General features: G+C 36.4%; 1 protein-coding gene across 9 annotated transcripts in view; it reads left to right on the top strand.

The window, feature by feature from the left end:
• The window catches only part of TCF12 (transcription factor 12), a 397,584-nt gene that overhangs the window by 351,773 nt on the left and 20,324 nt on the right, over positions 1–25,487 (top strand). For 5 of the 9 annotated variants that reach the window (XM_032593633.1, XM_030318100.1, XM_030318099.1 and 2 more), the window contains 4 exons: positions 4,446–4,524; positions 11,591–11,664; positions 12,674–12,745; positions 13,499–13,705. In XM_032593633.1, coding sequence (XP_032449524.1) covers positions 4,446–4,524; positions 11,591–11,664; positions 12,674–12,745; positions 13,499–13,705 — 432 coding nt within the window. The remainder of the gene's footprint in view (positions 1–4,445; positions 4,525–11,590; positions 11,665–12,673; positions 12,746–13,498; positions 13,706–25,487) is intronic. The other 4 variants (XM_030318105.2, XM_030318103.1, XM_030318101.1 and 1 more) reach the window with 1 other exon arrangement.

Raw genomic sequence — 25,487 nt, 5'->3', positions numbered from 1 at the left:
GAGGTCTCTGCCTTTAAAGAGCGTACAGTCAAGGAGAGAAGACATGACACACATACTAAAAATGTTAATGTTTAAAATAACGTGAAGTTGGGGTGCCTGGGTGGCGCAGTCGGTTAAGCGTCCGACTTCAGCCAGGTCACGATCTCGCGGTCCGTGAGTTCGAGCCCCACGTCAGGCTCTGGGCTGATGGCTCGGAGCCTGGAGCCTGTTTCCGATTCTGTGTCTCCCTCTCTCTCTGCCCCTCCCCTGTTCATGCTCTGTCTCTCTCTGTCCCAAAAATAAATAAACGTTGAAAAAAAAAATTTTTAAATAACGTGAAGTAAAAGACCAAAGAGAAATATAGGTTATTCTAAGAGTGTGAAGGAGGTGAAGATGAGTGTAAAGAGGGAGATGATGTGTGAGCTGGGCTTCCATTGTGGTTTAGAATTCCATCAGGGAGAAATTAAGAAACTGGCATTTTGAAAGGACAAGCTGTGTTCAGAAAATGAAAAAAAATACATATTTTGTTTGGATAATAGGATACAAAATGTTACAAGTAGGCTATAAGTTAGATATTATTGTGACCAGATTAGGGAAGATCTCAAATGTCATTCTGTTCTATTTAGTGGGCTGCAGGAAGCACTGTGTGGGATTTGACTGTTTAAAACTGGTTGGGAACAATAACTCTGGCAATTATATAAGGGGTGAAAGGAGCAGGGAGTAACTAGATATATAAAGACTTAAATGATCCATTTACAAGTTCTAGTAAAGGTTTAAAGCAGTGTCATGGTGATGAGAAGGACATGTGCCTATCCCAGAGACCTTCTAGAGAATGGTAGGTATTGGCAGTCTGTGGTGGGGAAGGGTGGAGGGGAGAAGTTGGAGAAAGAGAGTGATATTGGTGACCATGAGAATGCCGATGCTGAAGTAGCGGAAACAGAAGAGTAAAGATGGGAAAAGGTAGGAAGCTTGGAGCAGTGATGCAAAGTTTGGCTTGACATAACGAGCTTGAAATGAAAGAATATGTCCAGATGGAGAAGTCCAGCAACCATTGTGAGGATAGAAATGTCAACTTAGTAGTCATTCACAGAGATGTCATAGTTGATACTTTACAGAAGTGATATTACCAGGAGATAAAACACAGGTGAATAGAAAAGAAAACTGAGACTAGAGCTTTTAGAGAAATCTATATTAAGAAACTGGAAGTGTGAAAGAGAGATGGAGCCTATGTATTCTACATCCAGTGATTTAAAAGAAATACTCAAATAGAAACTTCTCACAAGGATAATAACCATTCATTCTTTCAACAAGTATATATTTACCAGCACTGTTGGTACTGCAAGCTACTGCAAATCCTGTACAATTCAAATTTTGTCTGAATAAGACAAAGTCCTTGCTCTTCTGGAGCATACATTTTACTGAGGTAAAAATGTAAGAGACAGATAATAAAACAAATAAGCAAGTTTAGACAGTTAAGGATTAATGTAAACACTGTGAGGAAACAACAAAACCAGGAGGGTATGACAGAGAGGCAGTACTGTTTCTCCAATGCTTTCCTGCTGTTAATCTTTACAAGGAAATAAAAAATCAGTGAGTATGTCTAGTTTATGATAAGAGGGAGTTTTGCATGAAACTGAAACTTTCCTCACTGCTCATGCACCCACCATCAATGTTGTCAACTCTTCCCTTCCTTACCAATATTACAGTTAAGGCATGTTTCATAAAAGTTAGCATCAGGTGTTCCTAAAAGTTATAATTACTTGAATCTTGAATGTGAGAAATAGTGATTTATAAAAGTTAAGGGATATGTTGAGATATGTTTTTGTTGAAGTGTGGTGACCTCATCCAATTTACACATATGGTTTAAATTACTTTGTGTATGTAGCCCACTAGGAACCAAAATGTGACCTTTAGCTAATTTTCACATGCATATCCTGATTTTTTACAAGGTAACAACCTTAAGACCAATAGTATTGATCTTAATATAACATACTACCCTCCCTGTTACTCAGTCCTTCCATAATGTCCTTTGAAGTCTTCTTGATAGTTTTGCTTTTCCAAAATGGCTTTTTAACTTGAATATACAACTTCTAGATCTGGCTGTTTGGAGAGATTTCGTGATTGAAGGCATTTACAGTTAGAATTTAGTAACATTATACAAATTGGTGTATTTTCTTTGAGGTAGATATATCCATTTGTAGTCAAAGGAAGATGGTCTCTCTGGCTGCTTACAATTCATTTAATACTTTCTTCTTTTTAAAAATAAAAGCTGTTGTGTTTAATGATTATGACTTGTGGAGTTTTGTTTTACATGAACCTGCCCCAGTTTCTGGCTTTCTCAGCATATTACACTGTGTTTGAAACCAGTGCTGAGACCCCCTTGTTTGCCATAATTAGGACCTCATTAAATTCATTACAAGTCTAAGCTCATTCAGAGAAAGAGTATTTCTATTGGATGACTCCTTTCACCCACAAGTAGTTTTCCTTTTTAAATTCATTCACATAAGTTGATTTGCTGCCCTAAGTTAAGTGTTGAGATATGAAGATGGTTTATTATGCTCATTATAGAGATAGAATTGTCTTAGAGAAAACTTCCTAGGGACTCTTAATACTTGGATTAAAGAGACTTTTAAAATATTTAATGGCTAATTAGGTAAACGTGTCGCTATTGTCTGTCACTTTTTTTTTTGCAATATGAAATAAATATAAAATATTGCAGCAAAACTTAACCAAAATACCAAAATTTATGCATTCAGATGTTATCTTATTTGAAGTGGACCTCTTAGGAAGTGAAGTCCATAAATCATTTTGGGAACATTTTCTGAAGGACTTTTAGGGTTTCTTCCACTTTCCTCAAGGGTGACAAAATATCCTTTGAGAGCAAGCTTGATTTTGCACAATACGTTTGTAGCTAAATTTGGCAAAAATGTAGTTGGTCATACTGAGAACTTTCTATTTTTTTATTTTTTTAATGTTTTTTTTTAAAAATTTTTTTTAACGTTTATTTATTTTTGAGACAGAGGGAGACAGAGCATGAACGGGGGACGGTCAGAGAGAGGGAGACACAGAATCTGAAACAGGCTCTAGGCTCTGAGCTGTCAGCACAGAGCCCGACGCGGGGCTCGAACTCACGGACCGCGAGATGATGACCTGAGCCAAAGTCGGCCGCTTAACCGACTCAGCCACCCAGGCGCCCCTTTAATGTTTATTTTTGAGAGAGACAGAGTGTGAGAAGGGAAGGGGCAGAGAGAGAGGGAGGGAGACATAGAATCCGAAACAGGCTCCAGTTTCTGAGCTGTCAGCACAGAGCCTGATGCGGGACTCAAACTCAAAAACTGCGAGATCATGACCTGAGTCAAAGTCGGATTAACCGATTGAGCCACCCAGGGGCCCCAAACTGAGAGCTTTTTAAATGAGAAATAAAGGGTAACTTTTAAAAAATATTTTCTTTGGCCTTTAAAACTGTTTTTAAAGACTGTTGTCTTCAAAAGGTAATAGTTTCCTGAGATAATTATTTTTAATGGATATCACTTATTTAGATGATATATTCTAGAAAGATTATTAGACTTAACTTTATTTTTTTTTAATTTTTTTTTAACGTTTATTTACTTTTGAGACAGAGAGAGACAGAGCATGAACAGGGGAGGGGCAGAGAGAGAGAGGGAGACACAGAATCTGAAACAGGCTCCAGGCTCTGAGCTGTCAGCACAGAGCCCAATGCGGGGCTCGAACCCACGGACTGTGAGATCATGACCTGAGCCGAAGTCAGACGCTTAACCAACCAAGCCACCCAGGCGCCCTAGACTTAACTTTAAAGTCACTTCTCTTTTTTGTTCTAACAGAAACAAATAATTTTCAACTATTGATAATAAATGGATATGATTTATTTATTCCTCTCTTATTAGAGTATATATGATCCTTTTTTTAAGGATTCTCTGTGTCCAACATGGAGCTCAAACTCATGACCCCAAGATCAAGAGTCACATGCTCTACTGATTGAGTCAGCCTGGCACCCCCAGAATATAGAAGACTTTTTAATCCTAGTTTTAAAACTGTAAACAGCCTTTATGTAATGAAATAGTCCTAGGGGCGCCTGGGTGGCGCAGTCGGTTAAGCGTCCGACTTCAGCCAGGTCACGATCTCGCGGTCCGTGAGTTCGAGCCCCGCGTCGGGCTCTGGGCTGATGGCTCGGAGCCTGGAGCCTGTTTCCGATTCTGTGTCTCCCTCTCTCTCTGCCCCTCCCCCGTTCATGCTCTGTCTCTCTCTGTCCCAAAAATAAATAAACGTTGAAAAAAAAAAAAAAAAAAATTTAAAAAAAAAAAATGAAATAGTCCTAAATTGAAAAAATAAATTTTTCATTCTGAGTTTTATGGGTGGCAACTTAGATTATAAAAATAACTCCATGCAAATGGATTTATATTTTTGTTGTCACATATTGATACATGCATATTTTGTTTTCTGGTTAGATTTATTCTCCTGACCATACCAGCAGTAGTTTTCCATCAAACCCATCAACACCAGTTGGATCACCCTCACCTCTCACAGGTAGGCTGCTCTTTTATCTATCGACTTAAAAACATGTATGGAGCTACTTTGAAATATTTGAACTTTGTTTATTTTCCAATAAAATACAGTAAAAGTTCATGATAAAATTATCTGAATTTTGAGAAAACATGTAAACAGAGCCTTCTCGAGTTCATTTTGGAGAATAATGAAATATTTGCTAGCTGTGAATTACTCTTTTCTGATTCTTAATTTGGTATAATTTCTAAGAACAGTTGTTTTAACAGGATAAAAATAAGGCTAGACATTTGGGATGAAAGCAAAATACAGAGGTGGTAAATCAAAATTTTGGGTAAGGTGGCATAGAAAGTATACAAAATAATCTATTTAGAAGTACATGTAACTTCTTTCTTCCTTATTCTCTGCATTTTCCATGTACCACTTGTAGGACTCAGATTAATAACTTTCTGCTAGATAGCTTCTCTTTATTTTTAGGTTCACTAAGTTATTAAGTTATTTTATATATATATGTTTATATATATAAACACATGTATATATATATATATATATATATATATATATCTATATAAACATATATATATATGTAATTCTTGTGAATAATGTAGTTTTTTTGCTAAGGAAAAGAAGTCTGTGAATGTGGATAAATACCGTTGTTAGTGGAGTTAAAAATAAGTGGTTCAGATTTGCTTTACTCTTTCCTGTTTTTTTTTTCCATATTTGCTGTGACAGATTCCAGATTCTATCCTACAGTATAAATTTGTTGAGATATAATTGTTACTATTATAAATAGGAATTCTTAAATCTTAGAAATAAAATTATAGGAAAATGCTTAATATATATTAAGCTATAATTTTAAAACTTGTATGATGTTTTTATGAGCAACATTTGAAGGAAAAAAACATGCTGAAGAAGAAATGTATTCTGAGGAAAAGGCACTAGGCCTATGGGTAAAAATTGCCATATTCTTGCAGCAGTCTACCTCAGAAATGATTCTTTTTCTGATCAAGTCATTAATTAAGCCCATGTAGCGTTGTTGTTGTTGTTGTTGTTGTTGTTAAACCTTTTTGCATTGTGTAGGGTTTCTGAAAAATCTGGGCTCTAGTATATCAGGGCCTTGGCTATCACCTGTGCTTTGTGTATTAGCTTTGTGACTCTGCTAAGAAGCATTCCAGTGTGGAGATGATGAACTGCTGGCAGCTGCTTTCAGCTCTTAGTGGGTTCTGCCACTTTCTCAGACATCATGGCTTCAGCTGTCTAGTAAAAGTTGAACAGCTGTTCCCTACATAGACAGGACTATGAAAGACCCATTGACTTAGAGTTGTTATTTAACAGAGAGCTGAAATTACAGGAAGAATGATGTAACTTTAACCCTACTCACCCTTCTGGCGCAGTTTTACTCAAATTATCAGTGTCATTTTTGCCACAGCCTGTTTTCCTTTCTCATCAGAGATGAGAATATTGGTCCTTACTATATGTTCCCACCTCCTCTCTTCCTCTGCCCAGTGAGATAGCTATAAACATGCCCTTTGGTTGTTTTTTTTTTATTAATACTGGGTGGGAAGTAAGGCAGCAGAGGAGTTCAGTATTTATGAGGGGGCATCACTAAAATGGAAAATCAGAGACTTTGACATTTTTCAAAAAAAAAATGGTCCAGAGTAAGACCTTACATTTCCTTCTCCATCTTTATTTGGTGTTTATTGGGTGATATCCTTTTTTCCCCTTTGATTCAGCCGATTAATGAAAATCTATGATCTACTGAAGTGTGTAATGAAGATATTAATAGGCTTCTTTTTCAATTCAGCAGTCATAATCGAAGAAAAATATTTTCTTTCATTTAATGCTTATTATGTTCCTACTGAAACAGCACATCAAAGACTGATTTTATGCAAGTGCATTTCTCTCCCATCTCCTGTATCTAGTATCTCCTTCCTGTCACCACACACATAACACACACACTCCAAATTGGCAGAAATATAAAGAGAGAAGGAAAAAGGAAAGCACAACGTGATAAATTATTCATAGTTGAAGGAAGAATGAAAAAGAGGGAGCAAACTAGAGCTTCTACACAATATGTGGAATTTATTTTGTACCTTGAATGGCAGTGGCCTGTTAACTAGAGTAAAAAATTCACCCACTGTGTGCTCTCTACACTTGTCCTGTTCTGTATACCTGAGCATCAGTCAGACTGGCATAGGCCTTGTGAGGATGGATACACAGGTGAAGAGCCACATAGGCAGCTTCTAAGGTAATCATCATTCTTGTTTAAATTCCACTCATTTTCCTTAGGAACTTTTTCAGGCCAAGAACGTATATTTCTACCTAGAGCATGCTTGTGAGGAACTTCTGAGGTAGTGCTGTTATATCAGTTGGGATGCTTTAGGCTGAAAGGAAGAGAAACTCTTGTCTTGGCTGGCTTAAATAATAAGGGGATGCTTATCTTCATGACAGGAAGCCATAGCAGGGCAAATTTCTTGGCCCCAGTATGGCCAAGCTCCTGCTCTACTACTTTTGCAGTTCTTCCTCAGGCTGCTGGCAAGTTCAGCAGTTCAAGGTACCATATGTGGACATAACAGTGTTCACTAGAAGAAAAGAGACCATCTTTTCTTTGTATTTTAAGAATCTTTTTCAGAAGACTCTTCAACAGATTGGCCCTCATGAGTCTTCAGCCAGCACTGGGCACTAACACACTGGTCATAACAGAAATGGGACCACCATGTGTATCTTAGACATCAGGATTTACCCTGAGAACTCTAAAGTTACTCTTTTCTGGTTCATGCCAGGAAATGATAGATAACCCACCCCCTTTTGAACAAAATCAGGGCTCTGGCAGCAAGGTAGAAGAGAAGAATGGCTATGTCTATCACAATCGTCATTTAGCAAAGGACACAAGTATTTAAGAGAATGTGTTTACTGGGGGAACTTGGAGAGCAGACAGACAAAACCATGTTTTTCCTTTCTTCACCTCCTTCTGGAATATAAATAAATAAGGGTTTAATAATTTCAGTTTTCAGTAGCAATCTTCAAAACATTTACAATAGAAATGGAGGAAGAGAAGGAAGAAAGGATTCCTTAGTTTTGGCTAATCAGTTATTTATTTACTTTAATCATCTGTCAGTGTGCCTGGTGTTTGATAATCATCTGACTTCAGCAGGTTTTCAGTTTAGCTGAGAAAATAAAAGGTAAACACATGGGGTGCTGGGGTGGTTCAGTTGGTTAAGCATCTGACTCTTGATATCAGCTCAGGTCGTGATCTCACAATTGTGAGATCAAGCCCTGTGTTGGGCTCTGGGCTGGCAGCACGAAGCCTGCTTGGGATTCACTCTCTGCCTGTCTCTCTCTCCCTCTCTTTCCCTTCTTCCTTCTCTCTCCCCCCCTCCCCCTCTTGCTCTCTCTTTCTCTCAATAAACAAATAAACATTTTTTTTAAAAAGATAAATACATGAAAATACAACCATCAGAATTCACTCTAAGCTGTAGAACGGTCACGATAAGCTTCATGAAGAGAGCAGGACTTTAAGAGGAGGAGAAAGAGTTTTCCTGGGTCTAAAGGGAAGAGTATAACAAAGATCCAGATGCAAAAAAAAAGCACATGACTTCTTCATCCAGAGTCATGGGGATGACTGATTATGAACTCTTCACGTATGGAAGTGTGAAGCACTAAAATGGAAAGGTTGGCTGGAGCCAGATTGTGGAAAGCAAAGCACTGAGTACTACATTGATTATCCAGCCTTTTCCAAGTATGAGGGATCTCATGAAAGTTTCAGTTTAAGGTGAGATTACAAAGGGAAACAACTAACAAAATAAGAAAATGCATGATAAGTGGTCCTAAGAATTTCAGCCGTATAAAATGTTGGTATCTAGTCTCTAAATTAATTAACCAGTTAATTCTAAGTTCCACTTAGTGAGCAGATCAGAAACACTGGTGAATTTTGGATTTAGTGATCAAAGAAAGCCTTTCCACATTTTCTAGCCAAAAACTCACTTCTCCTAATTACCTAGCTAGCTTGTTTTCTAGAAACAGTCATTATAATTATATTTTAATAGCTGGTAGGTTTATTACAATCCTTCTTGAATAAGAACTAGCTTTTTAGGGTGATCACTAAAAAGCCCAGGCAATTACAGAAATTGGTAACTGCATAAACAGTTGAAATCTTATGCTCACTAATAGAAGGAAGAATAAGCCCCAACCCTCTTGATAGGTCTACACCAAATACGAGGTGACAGGGAAGGAAGGTGGGAAATACCCTGTTCTCTATTCTCTACAATATTTGTGTAATGTTACAAGCTAGAGATAGAGATGCCAACATCAGCAATAGGATTGATTTCTACTGAACTAATAACTCTATCTAACTATCCAGTCATCTTCTTTATGACTAATAGCATAATGTTTTAAACTACTAACTGGCGTTCAAGGAGCTCTGTCCATGAGATATAACTTGGCATGTCTATAAAGTTCAAACAGATATCCCTGATTTAAGCACATTAGTATTCTGTTTTAACCAAGTATGTCACACTGGGGCAGCCCAGTCTATAATAAAAACAAAACCGGTTTGAGTATATGTGTATTTTTCCAGTTTAATGGATTACATTTTGGATATAGACCTTAGCATGGTTTCTTCATATCACTATCAATAAAATAATGAATATAGGTGATTTCTTACCTGAGTAACTCAGTGCACATATCTCATTCCTCAACCCTAAACTAGTTGGAGAACCACAAAAATCGCATGTTTTGCCAAGCAGATGCATGTTAACAATTCTGAGGTGTTTAAACATAAAACTTGTATTAATATCTGATGTAGATTAAATAATTTGATGATTAGAGTCCTGTTACAGGCTGATCACCCAAAGAGGAATGGGAAGGTTGGAGGAAAATGTTGGAAAATAAAATATTGTAAACATTAAAAGAAATTACATTAAAAGTAATTTAGGGTCTTTTTCAAAATGGATTAGGATTAACCTTTTATCCACATAAAATTCATAATTCTGCATCAGTGCTTGGAAAGCACTAATGTACTGAAATCAGTGGAAAGGTGTTGGCTGGTTATTTATGTGAGTTCTTCATATAGTCAGTTACTGGGTTTCTCTGGTTACTAAAATCTACTTGTTAATTTTAAGTTCGCAAGCTTCTGTTTCAGTGCTCAATTTTAGATTGTCCATAATTCATGTAGTTGAATTATGACTGTGTTTGTATGTCCAGCAGGAAACCTTTAATGGTTCTCAGAATAATTTGTAATTTGCCTACAAGTAAAAAAAAAAATTGTTTGCTGATGAAGTACGTAATATATATTTTTTTCTCACAGTTTTACTATTTAAAATTTTCCTATGTAATCACAACAGTATGCATATAATTGTGAAATTTCATCAGGTTAAAACTTTATCCAACTTTTCAACTTGTAAAATATATTTGATTGATGGGAATACAATTACTAAGTTATTCAACTGAAGTGAACTATAATAGTTAAGATTTACCATACATTTTCATTGTTTCCTACATTTGGCAAATAATCTGCAACAACATGCTTGGTACAAAGAACATAGGTTAAAACTTCATTTAGCAGTAAATCTGACAAATTAAGTAAACCTGCAAGTTCTCCAACTTCATATTTCTCCTATAACTCAGGTTGTCACTGAAGCATTTATTAATAACTATAATATTAATAACTATAATGGTTCTCATTATTTTCTGTAAATAAATTATTTCCAACTGCACAGGCTGTATTGTCTTAAACACATGAATGAATTAATCCTTTTGTCTTTTTTTTATCGTTTTCTTCCTTTTTATTTTTTTCTACTCTGAACTTGTATGTTTTTTTGCTGTGTGTTAGTGCTACTTTTCTAAAGTTGAAGAATAAATGACATTAAAAATTTTCATGGTGATATTTTCCAAATTAAATAATGTGTTTTTGTGTAAATTATGTTGGGAAAATGTTTAACAGATAACCCTAAATGCATTTGCAGTCGTTTGAAATTGGTGCATTTGTGCGTAACTTAATGGCAGAAGTTAATAGGACACTTTAGAAAGTAATTTGGCTTTATGAATTGAGTATCATAAATATATTTATACCTTTTAATTCAGAAATGCTATTTATCCTCAAGACATGTTCCCAAAAAAGAAAATAACAATGTTTACCATTCACAATATAGTAATATTTAGGTACTATTCGTAATAGCCAACTGAAATAAACCTCCAGCAGTGAGGTAATAATGGTGATTATATAAATTATGATCTAGAAAATCAAGTGAATATTAACGTAGTCATTTAATAACAAAAGCTATGGAAAGTCATGGAGAAGGAACAGAATTTTAAATTACGTATGTTTTAAGTACATTTTCTCAAGATAATCTGCTTGTGGACAAAATCTGAAGGACATTCAAACATAAAAGTAGTTTTTGTTTTTTGAAGTATAATGAACACAGGATGTTACATTCATTTCAGGTGTACAGCATAGTGATTTGACAGCTCTATACATTGTGCTAAGCTCACCACAAGTGTAGCTACCATCTGTCACTATACTGCACTATTACAATATCATTGATTATATACCCTATACTGTGCCTTTCATCCCCATGACTTACTCATTCTGTAACTGGAAGCTTGTGACTCCTCTCCTCCTTCCTGCCCCTCTGGCAACTACCAGTTCTCTGTATTTATGGGCCTGTTTCTGGCTTTTTTTGTTGTTGCAAAATAACAAGTAGTTAATAATAACTAATACAAATTTTTGCAAAGTAGTTACTTTGTAAAGTACTGTGCAGTTTTTTCTTTTATTCCCAACTCCCTACACAGTTGTATTAGTAATGAAAAAGACTTTAAGATTTTTAAGTAATCTCTACACCCAACATGGGGCTCAGACTCTGGGATCAAGAGTCGCATGCTCCACTGACTGAGCCAGCCAAGTGCCCTGAAAAAGATTTTTTTTAATGTGTTGGGCTTGTAAGTAGCCAATACTACGCTGAAGGCTGAACAAAAATGTTTGCATAAGTTTATGTACAGCTATAGAATGGCTTTACCCTTTCTTTCAGAGCATTGTCAAGATCAGTGAGTTAACCAAGGTGTGTGTGTATGCTTTTGTATTTTGTTTTAACAGGTACCAGTCAGTGGCCCAGACCTGGAGGGCAAGCTCCTTCATCCCCCAGCTATGAAAACTCACTCCACTCCCTGGTAAGAGCCTCTTAGAAATATACGGGTCACTTTTATCTGATAGTGCAGAGTGCATTTTTAGTAAATCCTGAGTAACAATGAAAAAACAGTAGGATAGCATTACACACGAATTCTTTGCTAACAAATGGCCTGATTTAGTTTAACAATATAAGACACATTGGGTGTGCCTTTTGCCATCTGTTCTTTGGGACATCAGGCTTCTTTCTGATCTCAGGACAGCTGGTAGTAAAATAGTGTTATGGGATTTTTGCTTTTTTGATAAATCTAGAGTTTAACTTTTCTATACTTTTATGTTTATATAGAAGAAGGAACAAACAAAAAAGTAAAGAGATCAAATAAAAGCAAGAAAACTAGCCGAGCAATGCAGCATGGTCACATTTTATTCTTTCTCATGTGACTATTCTGTATATAGTTAATAACATTTTGACTAAAATTTTTAAATGTAGCATCAATTATTTTTGTCATGAAAAGTGTTATTTCCCATGTTTTCATTTTTAAAAATATATTGTGTTAATTGTATAAGCAAAAATGTTACTTAATAAACAAATAAGGAGGTAGAATAAAAGAGCCTGTCTAGGTATTGAATGCGAAGAATTTGTGGTAGAATGTTAGCTACTGTTGTTTTTCAATACCTACCACAGAATTACATAGTATTATACAAACAAAATAGAATAACTTGATGGAATGCTAAGTCATGCTGTCACTTAGTAATTTCACGTTGCAAATAGAAGAGTTCTTTTTCTGTGACTAACAGAACAGTTGAAGGGAAAGTCTTCTTCTTTCATATTTTGCAAGCAAATATAAACAATGTGTGCTATTTAGATGCTAACCTTATAACTTCGCTGTTAAATCCCAGCCTTCTCATACCTTAATACAAGTAGATCTCGCAGGTCTCTGCGTTAACTTTACTAACATGTTATGCTGACATGCGACATCAGCTATTTCCTCATCTCTTTTGGAGTTAATCTTAACCTGTGCTTTGCCTCCTGTTCTGTCTTGACTTTGCCAGAAAAATCGAGTTGAGCAGCAACTTCACGAGCATTTGCAAGATGCAATGTCCTTCTTAAAGGATGTCTGTGAGGTACTATTTCTTTTAGATGGTGCCTTTTTTGTGTTTCAGTTAATTATACTTCCTATTATCCATTTAAAATCTTCAAGCCTGTACAGACTCCAAAGTCTTTTAAAATCAAACAATGACCAGTTTCGTTTTTGTACAGTATGTAAGAATAGACTTTTGTTTTTCATGTTGTTGAGAATGATTCTTTTTAAAAGAGCTCTACTGGCATGTGCTTTTGATTTTTTAAATTCTAATATGTTTGTGTATGGGGCATGTGTGTATCCACAGACAATCTCATTTCCTCAGTTTTGTGAAAGAGCATATTTGGATGTGTTCACCATTTCAGATAGGTATGCTTTATTCACTTAAAACAAAATTACAACTTAAACTTGATGGATTTGAGGTCCTTTCCCGAAATTGCCCTCATTTCAAAGATCAGTATTAAAGTACAGGTTATCTTTTTTATCAGCTATAATTATCAGACACAGTAGAGTAGCCTTCGTCTTTTGTAGGAAGCTAAAAGAAATAGCCTCATGGTAGACTGGTAAATTGGTTTTATAAAGCAGTGATTTGTTTCTGAAGCTTTGTTAATTTTGCATAGTCGTCAAATATCTTTTCTTTGATTCTTGATTGTAGTGTAGGTAGTTGCTTTTGAAGCTACTTGATAGTGCGTTTTACTTTGCTGTCTTCTCTATATCCCAAAGTAGGAAACATAGCAGTTTAATGAATTTAACAGATACCAGCAGTAACCTCCATGTCTTTTTTCAATCCCTACAGCAATCTCGAATGGAGGATCGTTTAGACAGACTGGATGATGCTATCCATGTGCTGCGGAACCATGCCGTTGGACCGTCCACCAGTTTGCCTGCTGGTCACAATGATATACACAGTTTATTGGGACCATCCCATAATGCACCAATTGGAAGCCTCAATTCAAACTATGGTGGATCAAGCCTTGTTACAAGCAGTCGATCTGCTTCAATGGTAAAATAGTGCTCATCTTTTTTGTAATAATGGTTAAAGCCTAGTGTCCCAAATGTTTTTCATGAAATCTTTGGAGGAGAGGATTCTTCTTTTTCAAACAGACTTACTCTGTCTTGGGCCGGGTCATTCGTTGCACATTGGCCCTTAAAGTCCTGCTACGATTGTGTGCAAAAAGCTAAAATTTTCTGCAAGATCATTTTAGCTTAAACTTAGATTTTTTTTTCCCCAGATGTGTGGCAGACCAGTTTTTGCCTTGAAACAGTATGTAGGAAGTCTAAAGAGCAAAAACTATAAAGCAAGACTGAATTTCAAGGGTTCTGGTCTAGAAAAGTTGTTGATTATAATTTGGAACCAGCCCTCAAAACCAGAAGGAATGTGAAATTATTTGTACCAGACCAAATTGAAGCTTTATTCCCAAATAAAGAAAAAGTGGGGTAGTTTTAAGAATAGCTGTAATTTGAGTGACAATGAAAGGAAACAATGTTCAATTAATTCCTGAAGAGAATAAAATAATTCAATCCATGTTTTTAAAAACATAGTAATACTTTAGAGAGAAAAAAGTAAAATTTTCCAGCACATCAAAAATTCTGTGTTGAATGTCTTACATTATTTTTTATCCAAATTGTCTTTTAAAGGAGTGAAATTCTTTTTGAATCTGCAATTTAACTGATGCCATGTGTTTGAGTGTTTATAGCATTGTTTTTAGGATTTATTACATGCCGTGAAATATTCTCCTGTGAAACCACTTTCTAGCTATAAGCCATGTGATCAAGGGTAAAATTCACCTATCATCAAAATAATTAGGTGCCCCAAATGCTGAAGGCTTGTGTTCTATAAAATAGGATTGGTTCCAGATTTTCACATTCACATGTCAGACAACCATTTATATTCATTTTGGAGCAGCTGAAGTAAACATCAAACACAGCTTTCTAGTTTCCGGAGTACAATGTTCTTAGCAACATAGGTGACATTAGATGCTTATATATCTTAATGACCAGTTTTGGGTGGTTGTTGTTTATTTATTTTTTTAATGTCAGAAAATTTGAAATTCAGGCTCCTTCTAAAATAGTTTTTGATGCTGTTGGTAAGCTAATAAAATGTGAAAACATTGAAAATTACAAAAATCATAGACATATAAGGGAGTATTAGCCCTGTTAGTAATAATAATTAAAATAATATTGTGTATAGGGTAGCATTTGTTGCCCACATAAATGTAGAATGTCAAATTAATAATTATTGTTTTTGTTGAAATAACTTTATCCTTATTTAGAAGAATGACTTAAAAATCAATATATTTGAATCCAAAGTTTGTCTCATTTGCACCATTTGTAGTTATTCCTCCCTCATAATCATTTTTTAATTCTTCACTATTAATAGCTCACTGCCCCTAGTCCACTTTATCTGCTATAGATAAATCTCTGGTATATCTCTGGCTCCCACCAATTAAATATAGGATTTGTAAAAAATGGAACTTCTGGGGCGCCTGGGTGGCGCAGTCGGTTAAGCGTCCGACTTCAGCCAGGTCACGATCTCGCGGTCCGGGAGTTTGAGCCCCGCGTCAGGCTCTGGGCTGATGGCTCAGAGCCTGGAGCCTGTTTCCGATTCTGTGTCTCCCTCTCTCTCTGCCCCTCCCCCGTTCATGCTCTGTCTCTCTCTGTCCCAAAAATAAATAAACGTTAGGGGCGCCTGGGTGGCGCAGTCGGTTAAGCGTCCGACTTCAGCCAGGTCACGATCTCGCGGTCCGTGAGTTCGAGCCCCGCGTCAGGCTCTGGGCTGATGGCTCAGAGCCTGGAGCCTGTTTCCGATTCTGTGTCTCCCTCTCTCTCTCTGCCCCTCCCCCGTTCATGCTCTGTCTCTCTCTGTCCCAAAAATAAAAATAAACGTTGAAAAAAAAAAATATTTTAAAAAATAAAAAAATAAATAAACGTTGAACAAAAAAAAAATTTAAAAAAAAAAATGGAACTTCTGTATTTGGGAAGTTATTTTTACCAACTTTGGATATGAGTTAGAAAACAGATTTTTCAAAATCCAGTCTTAAAAAGCCATGTAGAAATCTAGTGCATTTTAAAAGGACTTGTGGAGGGAAAAATTGTTAAATTAGCTATTGCCCCGAAGCTTTTAATTAATAAGTAGCTCCCATTATATCCTCTAGGAATATGCTGCCTACTTCACAGCATCAAAAAAAAAAAAAAAGGTTGCCAGAGATACTCTTTACAAAGAAAAAAAAAAAAGACTAGTCTAGAAAAAAGTCTTATCACTGTGACGTGAGTCTGACTTAGTCTCAGTAGCAGCCTCAGCACTGCAGCAACTAAGGCCATGCTGCCACTCAGCGTGACTACCCACATCCTCTCTTCAGTTCTTACTGCGCCTTAGAGGACCCATAGCTGGTGAACAGCTGCCACATGTCATCTGCTGTGTCTGCCCCGTCCAGACAGTCACCTAGTGGAGGTGGATCTACAGATGTTTCTGACAGGCTTACCCTCAAAATATAAAGTTATTAACTGACAAAAAAGTCTGAGACTGTCAGGTGAGTCACTATTCATCTCCTATCCTTCTGAGATGAACAGTTTAGCTATAAGTCCTCAGTTCTCAACTTCAGCAGAAACATCAAAGGGTAGAATGAAATGAAGTTCACAGTCAGCAGTGACTCTCCCAGCCAAGCCTGAGGCATACAGTTGAGGAATATTCTTATTCTGGCTCTTGTCCATGTCTGAAGACATCAGGAGTGGCAGGAGCACCTTGCTTACATGCCCAGTACCCACCTATGTGAAATCAACTCTTTTCATATTATTGGATGGTATGTGATTTGGGGAGACATATTATTTTAACTATTGCCAGCCATTTTCAAGAATTAATCTCCTGCTTTTATTATTCCCTCTTGCCCCTGTGAATTCTAATTGATCCTGACTAAGAAATAACACAATTTTACATTCTAGAATCACTTTTCCTTTTTTGTCTTGTTTAACTTTGTGGTAGTTTATGTATTATCCTCTACATTAACATAAATTAGTATTTGTTCTATAGGCTTCCACAAATGGAGGCTACTTGGCCAAAATTATGAAGTAACCACAGAAACACCAGTTTATCGGCAATTTTATATCACCTTGTAGAATTTGTGAGGTCACCTTCTCTCTAAAATATGTAGTTTTCATTATTCGATTTATTTTCTGCAGGGAGAAGAATTATTTTAATAAACAAATATCAATTCAGGAATTCCATAGAACGTTCAAATAAAATTTTTGTTGTAATGGATTTTTGTTCTCATGGGCATGTACTGTAGGTCACTATCCTAATTGCAGGGGTTTTATATATATATATATATATATATATATATATATATATATATACATATACATATACACATATATACACATATATACACATATATACATATATATATTTTTTTACACATATATATTATTTTTTAAGCTTCTTTTATTTATTTTGAGACAGGGTGAGAGCACACACACATGCAGACACACAAGCAGGGAAGGGGCAGAGGGAGAGGGAGAGAGAGAATCCCAAGCAGGCTACACACCCAGTGCAGAGCCTGACACAGGGCTCTATCTCACAACTGCAAGATCATGACCTGAGCCCAAACCAAGAGTCAGACCACCAACCTAATTGCAGATTTTAATTATGATATTGCTTTCTCTGCTCCATTTAGTAGAGGGATCAGCATACTTTTTCTGTAAAAGGCCAGATAGTAAAATTTACTTTAACATTCTAACATGAAAGCAGCCATAGACATTATGAAAACAAATGGGTGTGGCTGTGTTCCAATAAAACTTCATTTACAAAAAGAGAGCTCCTTAATATTTAAGAAACCAGGACCAGATTTAGCCGACAGGCCGTACCTTGCCAGTTTTTTGAATTGGAACATAAATTAGCTTCCTAGTGCAGGTAACAAGGGTTGGCAAGTTTTTTTCTTTTTCCTGGAGCCTATAGATGTTTCCTATTTTTTTAATGATTAGTTTGGGAGTGCTGTTGAAGTAGCTGGAATATTTGAGGTAAGCCAGAATACACTTAGAGTGGAAGAATAAAAGTTGATATCAATATAGAAGTGATACAGACAGCCCAGCTCTCAGCCTGCAATGCTATCAAGATTATTTGTGGTGTAAAACCTACATAGACAGGTTAATCAAGATAGTGTCTCTTGGTCAGGGAAATAATTTTGTTGCTGATAAACTTCCTTTACAATGTGAATGTTTTCAGTTATAAGAAAAATATGTCATTAAAAGTCATCTGTAGGGGCGCCTGGGTGGCGCAGTCAGTTAAGCGTCCGACTTCAGCCAGGTCACGATCTCGCGGTCTGTGAGTTCGAGCCCCGCGTCAGGCTCTGGGCTGATGGCTCAGAGCCTGGAGCCTGTTTCCGATTCTGTGTCTCCTTCTCTCTCTGCCCCTCCCCCGTTCATGCTCTGTCTCTGTCCCAAAAATAAATAAACGTTGAAAAAAAAAAATTTTTTTTAAAAATAAAAGTCATCTGTAGCTGATACTGTTGATTTGTGGGACAACCATCTTCTTATAGATGAAATAATTCTCTGGTATTTTTTAGTTATTCCAGAAAAGGATTTTTATATTTCACACCAAGGACATAAGACTACCAAATGCCAAAAACATATGTCAATAGGAGCCAATATCAAAAGACTTAATTTTGACTGTTACTGTTTTTTATTATTATTTTTGTTTATTTTGAGACACAACGTGAATGGGGTAGGGGCAGAGAGAGAGGGAGAGAGAGACATTCCCAAGCAGGGACACAGGGCTCTATCTCAGAGTCCATGAGAACATGACCTGAGCTGACCAAGAGTCGGACACTTAACCGACTGAGCCACCCAGGCACCCTGATTTTTGTTACTTTTAACCAAGCAGATTTGACCAGCACCAAAGAATAGAATTCAGTGAGGTTTAGGGGGTACCTGGCGGGCTCAGTCAGTAGAGCATGCAGCTCTTGATCTCAGGGTTGTAAGTTCAAGCCCCACATTGGGTATAGAGATTACTGAAAAATAAAACCTTAGAATTAAATGAGGTTTCAACCACAGAAGGCATTTAACATGATTTTAGCTGTCTAATACACAGAAAAATTTAATTTCTTGAAAGATTACTATGCCAGAAAAAGAAACTAAGAAGTGAATAATTCTTACTTTTTTATAAGTAATTATAGCCACATAGTTTTTTTTATATTTGCTTATTTTTGTTTTTGTTTGTTTTTATTTTGTTTTGACAGAGAGAATACACATAAGTGAGCATGAGCCGGGGAGGGGAAAAGGAGAGGGAGAAAGAGAATCTTAAGCAGGCTCCACACCTAGCAGGGAGTTGACCCAGGGCTCAATCTCACAGCCCTGAAATCATGACCTGAGCTGAAATCAAGAGTCTGACGCTTAACCAACTTAGCCTCCCAGGCGCTCCTGCTCTTATTTTTGAGTGGGGTTAACATTTTCACTTAATTTCATACTCCCTTTCAATATTTTTGATGATTTCTCCATGTTTATGGAATCCAGATAGAAAACTTAAGACTTTTTGTCATACACTCTTACTAGGATGCGATTGATATATTGTTTAAATTTTATTTTTAAAATTTTTTTTTTCAACGTTTATTTATTTTTGGGACAGAGAGAGACAGAGCATGAACGGGGGAGGGGCAGAGAGAGAGGCAGACACAGAATCGGAAACAGGCTCCAGGCTCCGAGCCATCAGCCCAGAGCCTGACGCGGGGCTCGAACTCCCGGACCGCGAGATCGTGACCTGGCTGAAGTCGGACGCTTAACCGACTGCGCCACCCAGGCGCCCCATATTGTTTAAATTTTAAAGCACAAAATCAGGATTTTTAGAACTATTAAAATGTCAGCATTGGACTTTAGTTTTGCTCCCATGTATTTAGTTTAAGCACAAACTTTTGGAATAAACTGCTGATAGGAAAATATACTGGTATTAAGTGGAAAACTGAAAAGGACTAGAATTGTTAATTTCATTTGGGCATTACAAAAAGGTCTCAACAGTATAAAGTTATTGTACATCACACCTATTTATGGCTGTAATATCTAGACTACTGAGGCCCAGTGAGATAATTCCATGATACTTTTATCCTTAACAGAAGGTACTCAGTTATTCCTCCAACAGTGATTTCAACTTCAAGCTAAGTTACATTAGAAGCTTTTATATTAATGGAAGCTTGATGCAAATCTTGAAAAGTTCCTTATTTATGATACAAAATTTTATCCATGGTTTTTTTTTTTATTGCTTTAAGTACTGAGGAAACGTAATCCAACCATTTCCGTTAGTTTTTTTTTTTTTTTAATTGCTTGGGGTTTTTGTAGTTTAAGCTGTAGTTGGAGATTTGTGGTGTTCTTGTATAATAGCAGAATAATGTTAAATTGTAGGATTTAAAGTGTTTTATATAATTTAAAAATATGAATTATGTCTGTGTTCTAAATCCTAAAGCAGTTAGAGAAACTATATTTTTCTTAGTTGAGAGATGTAAGATTAAGTTATTAAAGGCCTAATAAGCAAATAAAGTAGTATTCAAAATTGTCACATATCAGATTTGGAATCCTTTTAACCTTACATTTAGACAGTATTTAATTTTATTAGTATAGGTTTATATACCGTAGAAATTGTGTACCTATGTTTAAACTGAATTGAAAGAGTTTATTTTTAACTGTATTTTATTTTTCTAACCATTTTTGTCCTGAATGGGCAATTTATTTTTTTTTTATTAAAACTACATTATAGTGCTTTTGAAGAGATTTGATAAAAGTTTAAAAACCATACAGGTTATATATATTTATGGAAATATCATTAAAAAGGAACCATAACAAATTAAATTCTATCAAGTTTCTAGCTTAAAACCCCTCTTCAGGTAAAACAAAATACATACAGAACATAAAGATCCTTTAAGCAGTCCATAGATTAATACTGATTAATCTAAATCATTAGTATTCAGTGAATAGTATAAATGGAACAAATTGTTAGAATAGAATTCAGAATCAGAGAGGAATTCATACTGAGTACTTTTCAATCTGCTCCTTAATTCACAAGACCTCTTATTCATCAACTAATTAGATTTAGCATTTTTCCATTGTGGGTGCTTAAAGCTTTTGGCCAAATTAAATGAAAACAGGTCCCTTGTTGGGTGTTCCCACAAAAGTAAGGCCATACACAAATTGTGAAGATTCAGAATGCAGGATGATGTCATTTAATGAGTTGGGCCTTTTATTCTGAAATAGAGCTCTTCATAATGATTGAAATTTAGAGCATGGCAGGCCTAGGGGTTTGCCTTCCCCTGCTACTCCCCTAGTAGCAGCAGCCTGTCAGCTGTATGCTAACGAGAGGAACAATTAAACATAGGGTCCTATCTGGCTGGCCCAGTCTCTGAGCTCAGACAAAGGACTGTTTATACACCTGTTGTGTCTGTGGACAGAGCCATTTGAATGGGTAGCTGCAGATTAAAGGGAAGACATGGGAGCCAGTGTGTGAGCAAGGGTTAAATAGAACTTTAAGAACTGTGAAAGTCAAATTCTCCAGAAAATATATGAGGGCCATTGCAAGGGGAATCAAGTTACTAAATAAATAAATAGATAGATAAATAGATAAATAAATAGATAAATAGATAAATAAATAAAGTTCCTGCTGACTTCATTAACATGAAAAACTCCAGACTTAAGGTTTTTTGCTAATCTGAGGCCATTTTTTAAAGATTAATTTTTTTTTCTTTTGGAAGCCATTGATGAAAATTGGTGTAAAAAAGGTACTTAGTTTATAGCATTCCAGAGAGACGAAAATATTTGCTGTCATTTATATCCCAAAACAAATTGAGCAACCAACTGATTTTCCTTCAGGTAAAGCACAAATACCTAGAATTTACTTAGATAATGATCTTTTGTCTGCCAAGCCTTTCATCAGAGAGGAAATGATAGAACATTTTTATTAGTTGAGATTCAGAAAATCAGAATTAAATTTTACTAATGTAATAAAAAGAAATAAGAATTCAGAAGATGCATCATCACTTATCACTCCAGTGAAAATTCAGTTTGTGGAGCACCTAGCTGGCTCAGCCAGTTAAGCGTCCAATTCTTGGTATCAGCTGTGGTCATGATCTGATGGTCGTGAGATCAAGCCTTGCATCAGCCTTCACGCTGAGTGTGGAGTCTGCTTGGGATTCTTTCTCTCCTCTCTCTGCCCCTACTCTGCTCACTTTTGGTCACTCTCGCTCTTGCTCTGTCTCTCTCTCTCTCAAAATAAATAAACATTTAAAAAAAGAGTTCAGTTTGTGGCTGTTCAGTGCTATTGGCTTACAGAGCTATAAAATGAGTTGTATACATACAATATAGAGTAAATATACATATTTTTGAAAGTTTAAGTTTTAAAAGACTATTTTTAATTTAAATTTTAGTTAACATACAGTGCAATATTGGTTTCAGGAATAGAATTCAGTGATTCATCACTTACATACAACACCCAGTGCTCATCACTACAAATGCCCTCCTTAGTAACCATCTAGCCCATCTCCCACCTACCTCCCTCTTCATCAATCCTCAGTTTGTTTGCTGTTATTAAGTCTTTTGTGGTTTATTTCCCTCTCTTCTCTTCCCGCCCCCTACCTCTCCATATATTCATCTGTTTTGTTTCTTAAATTCCACAGATGAGTGAAATTCTATGTTATTTGTCTTTCTCTGATTGACTTATTTCACTTAGCTTAATACATTTTAACTCCATCCACTTTGTCGCAAATGGCAAGATGTCATTCTTTTTGATGGCTGAGTAATATTCCACTGTGTGTATATACCACACCTTCTTTATCCATTCATCAGTTGATGGACATCTGGTCACTCTCCATAGTTTGGCAGCTATAAACTATAAACATTAGGGTGCATGTACCCCTTCGATTCTGTATTTTTGCATCCTTTGGGTAAATACCTAATAATACAATTGCTGGTCTGTAAGGTAGTTCTATTTTTATTTTCTTGAGGAACTTTCATACAGTTCTACAGAATGGCTGTACCAGTTTGCATTCCTACCAACAGTTCCAGAGTGTTCCTGTTTCTCCGCATCCTTGCCAGCACCTGTTGTTTCTTGTGTTGTTAATTTTAGCCATTCTGACAGGTGTGAGGTAGTATCTCATCAGGTTTTGATTTGTATTTTGCTAATGATGAGTGATATTGAGCATCTTCTCATGTATCTGTTAGCTATCTGGATGTTTTCTTTAGAAAAGTGTCTATTCATGTCTTCTGCCCATTTCTTACCTGGGTTGTTTGGTTTTTTGGTGTTGAGTTTGAGAAGTTCTTTATAGATTTTGGATATTAACTAACAGTCTATTTTCTTTTAAATTACTTGGTATGATAGCTCAAAATACTAGGTAAGAACAAAATTCAGCACATATTACCAAGGATCACAGGAAGTTTTAGTTCACATTATAAATACAAACACAGAATTCTTAGCTTTTACTGTATCCTGTGGGATTTCTTCAGCCAGTCAAAATTGTCATGGTAATATCTATCTATAGAATAGGCCTAGGCTTTTAGAGTCTCAAAGAATTTGCAGCTATATAGCTGTATATGTATTTATACTATATTTTTATAAATGGGATTTTTGAACTGACCTTCTCCTTAGGTCATTGAGTAGTTCATAGCAAGCAAAGAAAGCCAACTAATCTTCAGCAATGACTAATCCTCAAATAAATTTAGAAGTAGATAGGGAATACACTAGGTGGGGTGTTTTGTTTTGTTTTTTTTTTAAACTACATCAAAGAATAAGGGTGGAAAACAGACATTTCTTTAAAAGTGCAGTAGAAAGCGTGCCTGGGTGACTCCATTGGTTAAGCATCTGACTTCAGCTCAGGTCATGATCTCACGGTTCGTGGGTTCAAGTCCCATATCAGGCTCCTCACTGATTTGCGGAGTCTGCTTGGGATTCTCTCTCTCTCTCCCTGTCTCTCTGCTCCTCCATCACTCACACTTTCTCTCTCAAATAAAATAAGTCAATTTAAAATACAAAGTGTGGTAGAAGACCTGACATGTTATAATCAGGTCCAGTATCAAATGGCCTGTATTGCCTAAAACTTTGCTTTGGTTCCTTTTGTGTAGCTTACAGGAAACCAAAGGGTAAACTTGCATAGGGTATTTATACCTCTTAAGGTAAAATCCATACAAAGTCATGAAAGATAAAAGCTATATTAATTACTGAAGAGAGATTCAAACAAAGTAGTTTACTGGGATTGAAGGATTTATTGAAAAACAGTGATTCTCATGTACAACTCCAGGCAATAAACCTCTTTAATTAAAGGCTTAATCTTGTAGATGACACATGTGCTACTGTTCTAACAAAAAGCTTCATTTTTTACCAGTTTTTCTAAAAATACTACTATAGCTTAAATACTTGATGGTATTTGCATGCCTTACCTTCCAATTTTGGGCTAATTGATTTATGGAATTTGACTAAAACAATAAAAATTATATGGCATTTTTGTTGCTTGGCAGTGCAGAACTTCTTTTTTTTTTTTTTTAAGTGTATTTACTTATTTTAAGAGAGAGAGAGAGCACAAGCAGGGGAAGGGCAGTGAGAGGAAGAGAGAGTCCCAAGCAGGTTCCTTCCACACTGTCCACACAGAGCCTGACCCAGGGCTTGATCTCATGAACCGTGAGATCATGACTTCAGCCACAATCAAGACTCAGACACTAGATGCTTAACTATAAGCTACCCAGGTGCCCCCAGAACTTCTGCTTTAAGTTAATTTCATTTTTTTAATGTGTATTTATTTTGAGAGAGCAAAAGGGTGCACACGCTCAAGAGAGAGAGTGTCCCGGGGCGCCTGGGTGGCGCAGTCGGTTAAGCGTCCGACTTCAGCCAGGTCACGATCTCGCGGTCCGTGAGTTCGAGGCCCGCGTCAGGCTCTGGGCTGATGGCTCAGAGCCTGGAGCCTGTTTCCCATTCTGTGTCTCCCTCTCTCTCTGCCCCTCCCCCGTTCATGCTCTGTCTCTCTCTGTCCCAAAAATAAATAAACGTTGAAAAAAAAAAAATTTAAGAGAGAGAGTGTCCCAATGTGTAGGGCTCGATCTCATAAACCACGAGATCATGACCTGAACTCAAATGAAGAGTTGGATGCTTAACTGACTGAGCACCCGTAGACTGCTTTTTTAAGGTTTTTGAGGGAGTCAGAGGAAGAAAAAACAAGACACTATATGTGTGTGTGTGAGGAAAAGAGTATACCAGAGTATAAATAAATAATATTACTTGGAATATAGCAATATTTTGTTAAATGCAAATTCATACTTAGGTGGTATATGAAATACATGATCAGAATGATGTAGGTTTATTAATAGATACTATAATGTGTAGCATTTTATGACTTACAGAGTGCTTTGTCTGTCTAGTTTATTTGCTTCACACAACAACCTTCTGTAGGATACAACATTTGAAAGTTGGAATTTTATAATTTAAATATTTTGATTCAAAAGCAATCTATAGGGGCGCGTAGGTGGCTCAGTCGGTTAAGCATCTGACTTCAGCTCAGGTCGTGATCTCACAGTTCGTGAGTTTGAGCCCCATGTCAGGCTCTGTGCTGACAGCTCAGAGCCTGGAGCCTGCTTCGGATTCTGTGTCTCCCCCTCTGTCTGCCCCATCCCTGCTCATGCTCTCTGTCTCTCTGTCTCTCAGTAGTAAATAAATGTTAAAAAGAAAAATTTTTTTTTTTTTAAAAACAATCTATAGTAGTCTGTCAAGTCTTTTGAAATCCAAAAATCAGGGGCACCTGGGTGGCTCAGTCAGTTGAGTATCTGACTTTGGC

The sequence above is a fragment of the Lynx canadensis genome, chromosome B3 (genome assembly GCF_007474595.2).
Source record: "Lynx canadensis isolate LIC74 chromosome B3, mLynCan4.pri.v2, whole genome shotgun sequence".
Classification (NCBI taxonomy): domain Eukaryota; kingdom Metazoa; phylum Chordata; class Mammalia; order Carnivora; family Felidae; genus Lynx; species Lynx canadensis.
Note: the sequence above shows the minus strand (reverse complement) of the source record. Positions and strands in the feature narration are given on the sequence as shown.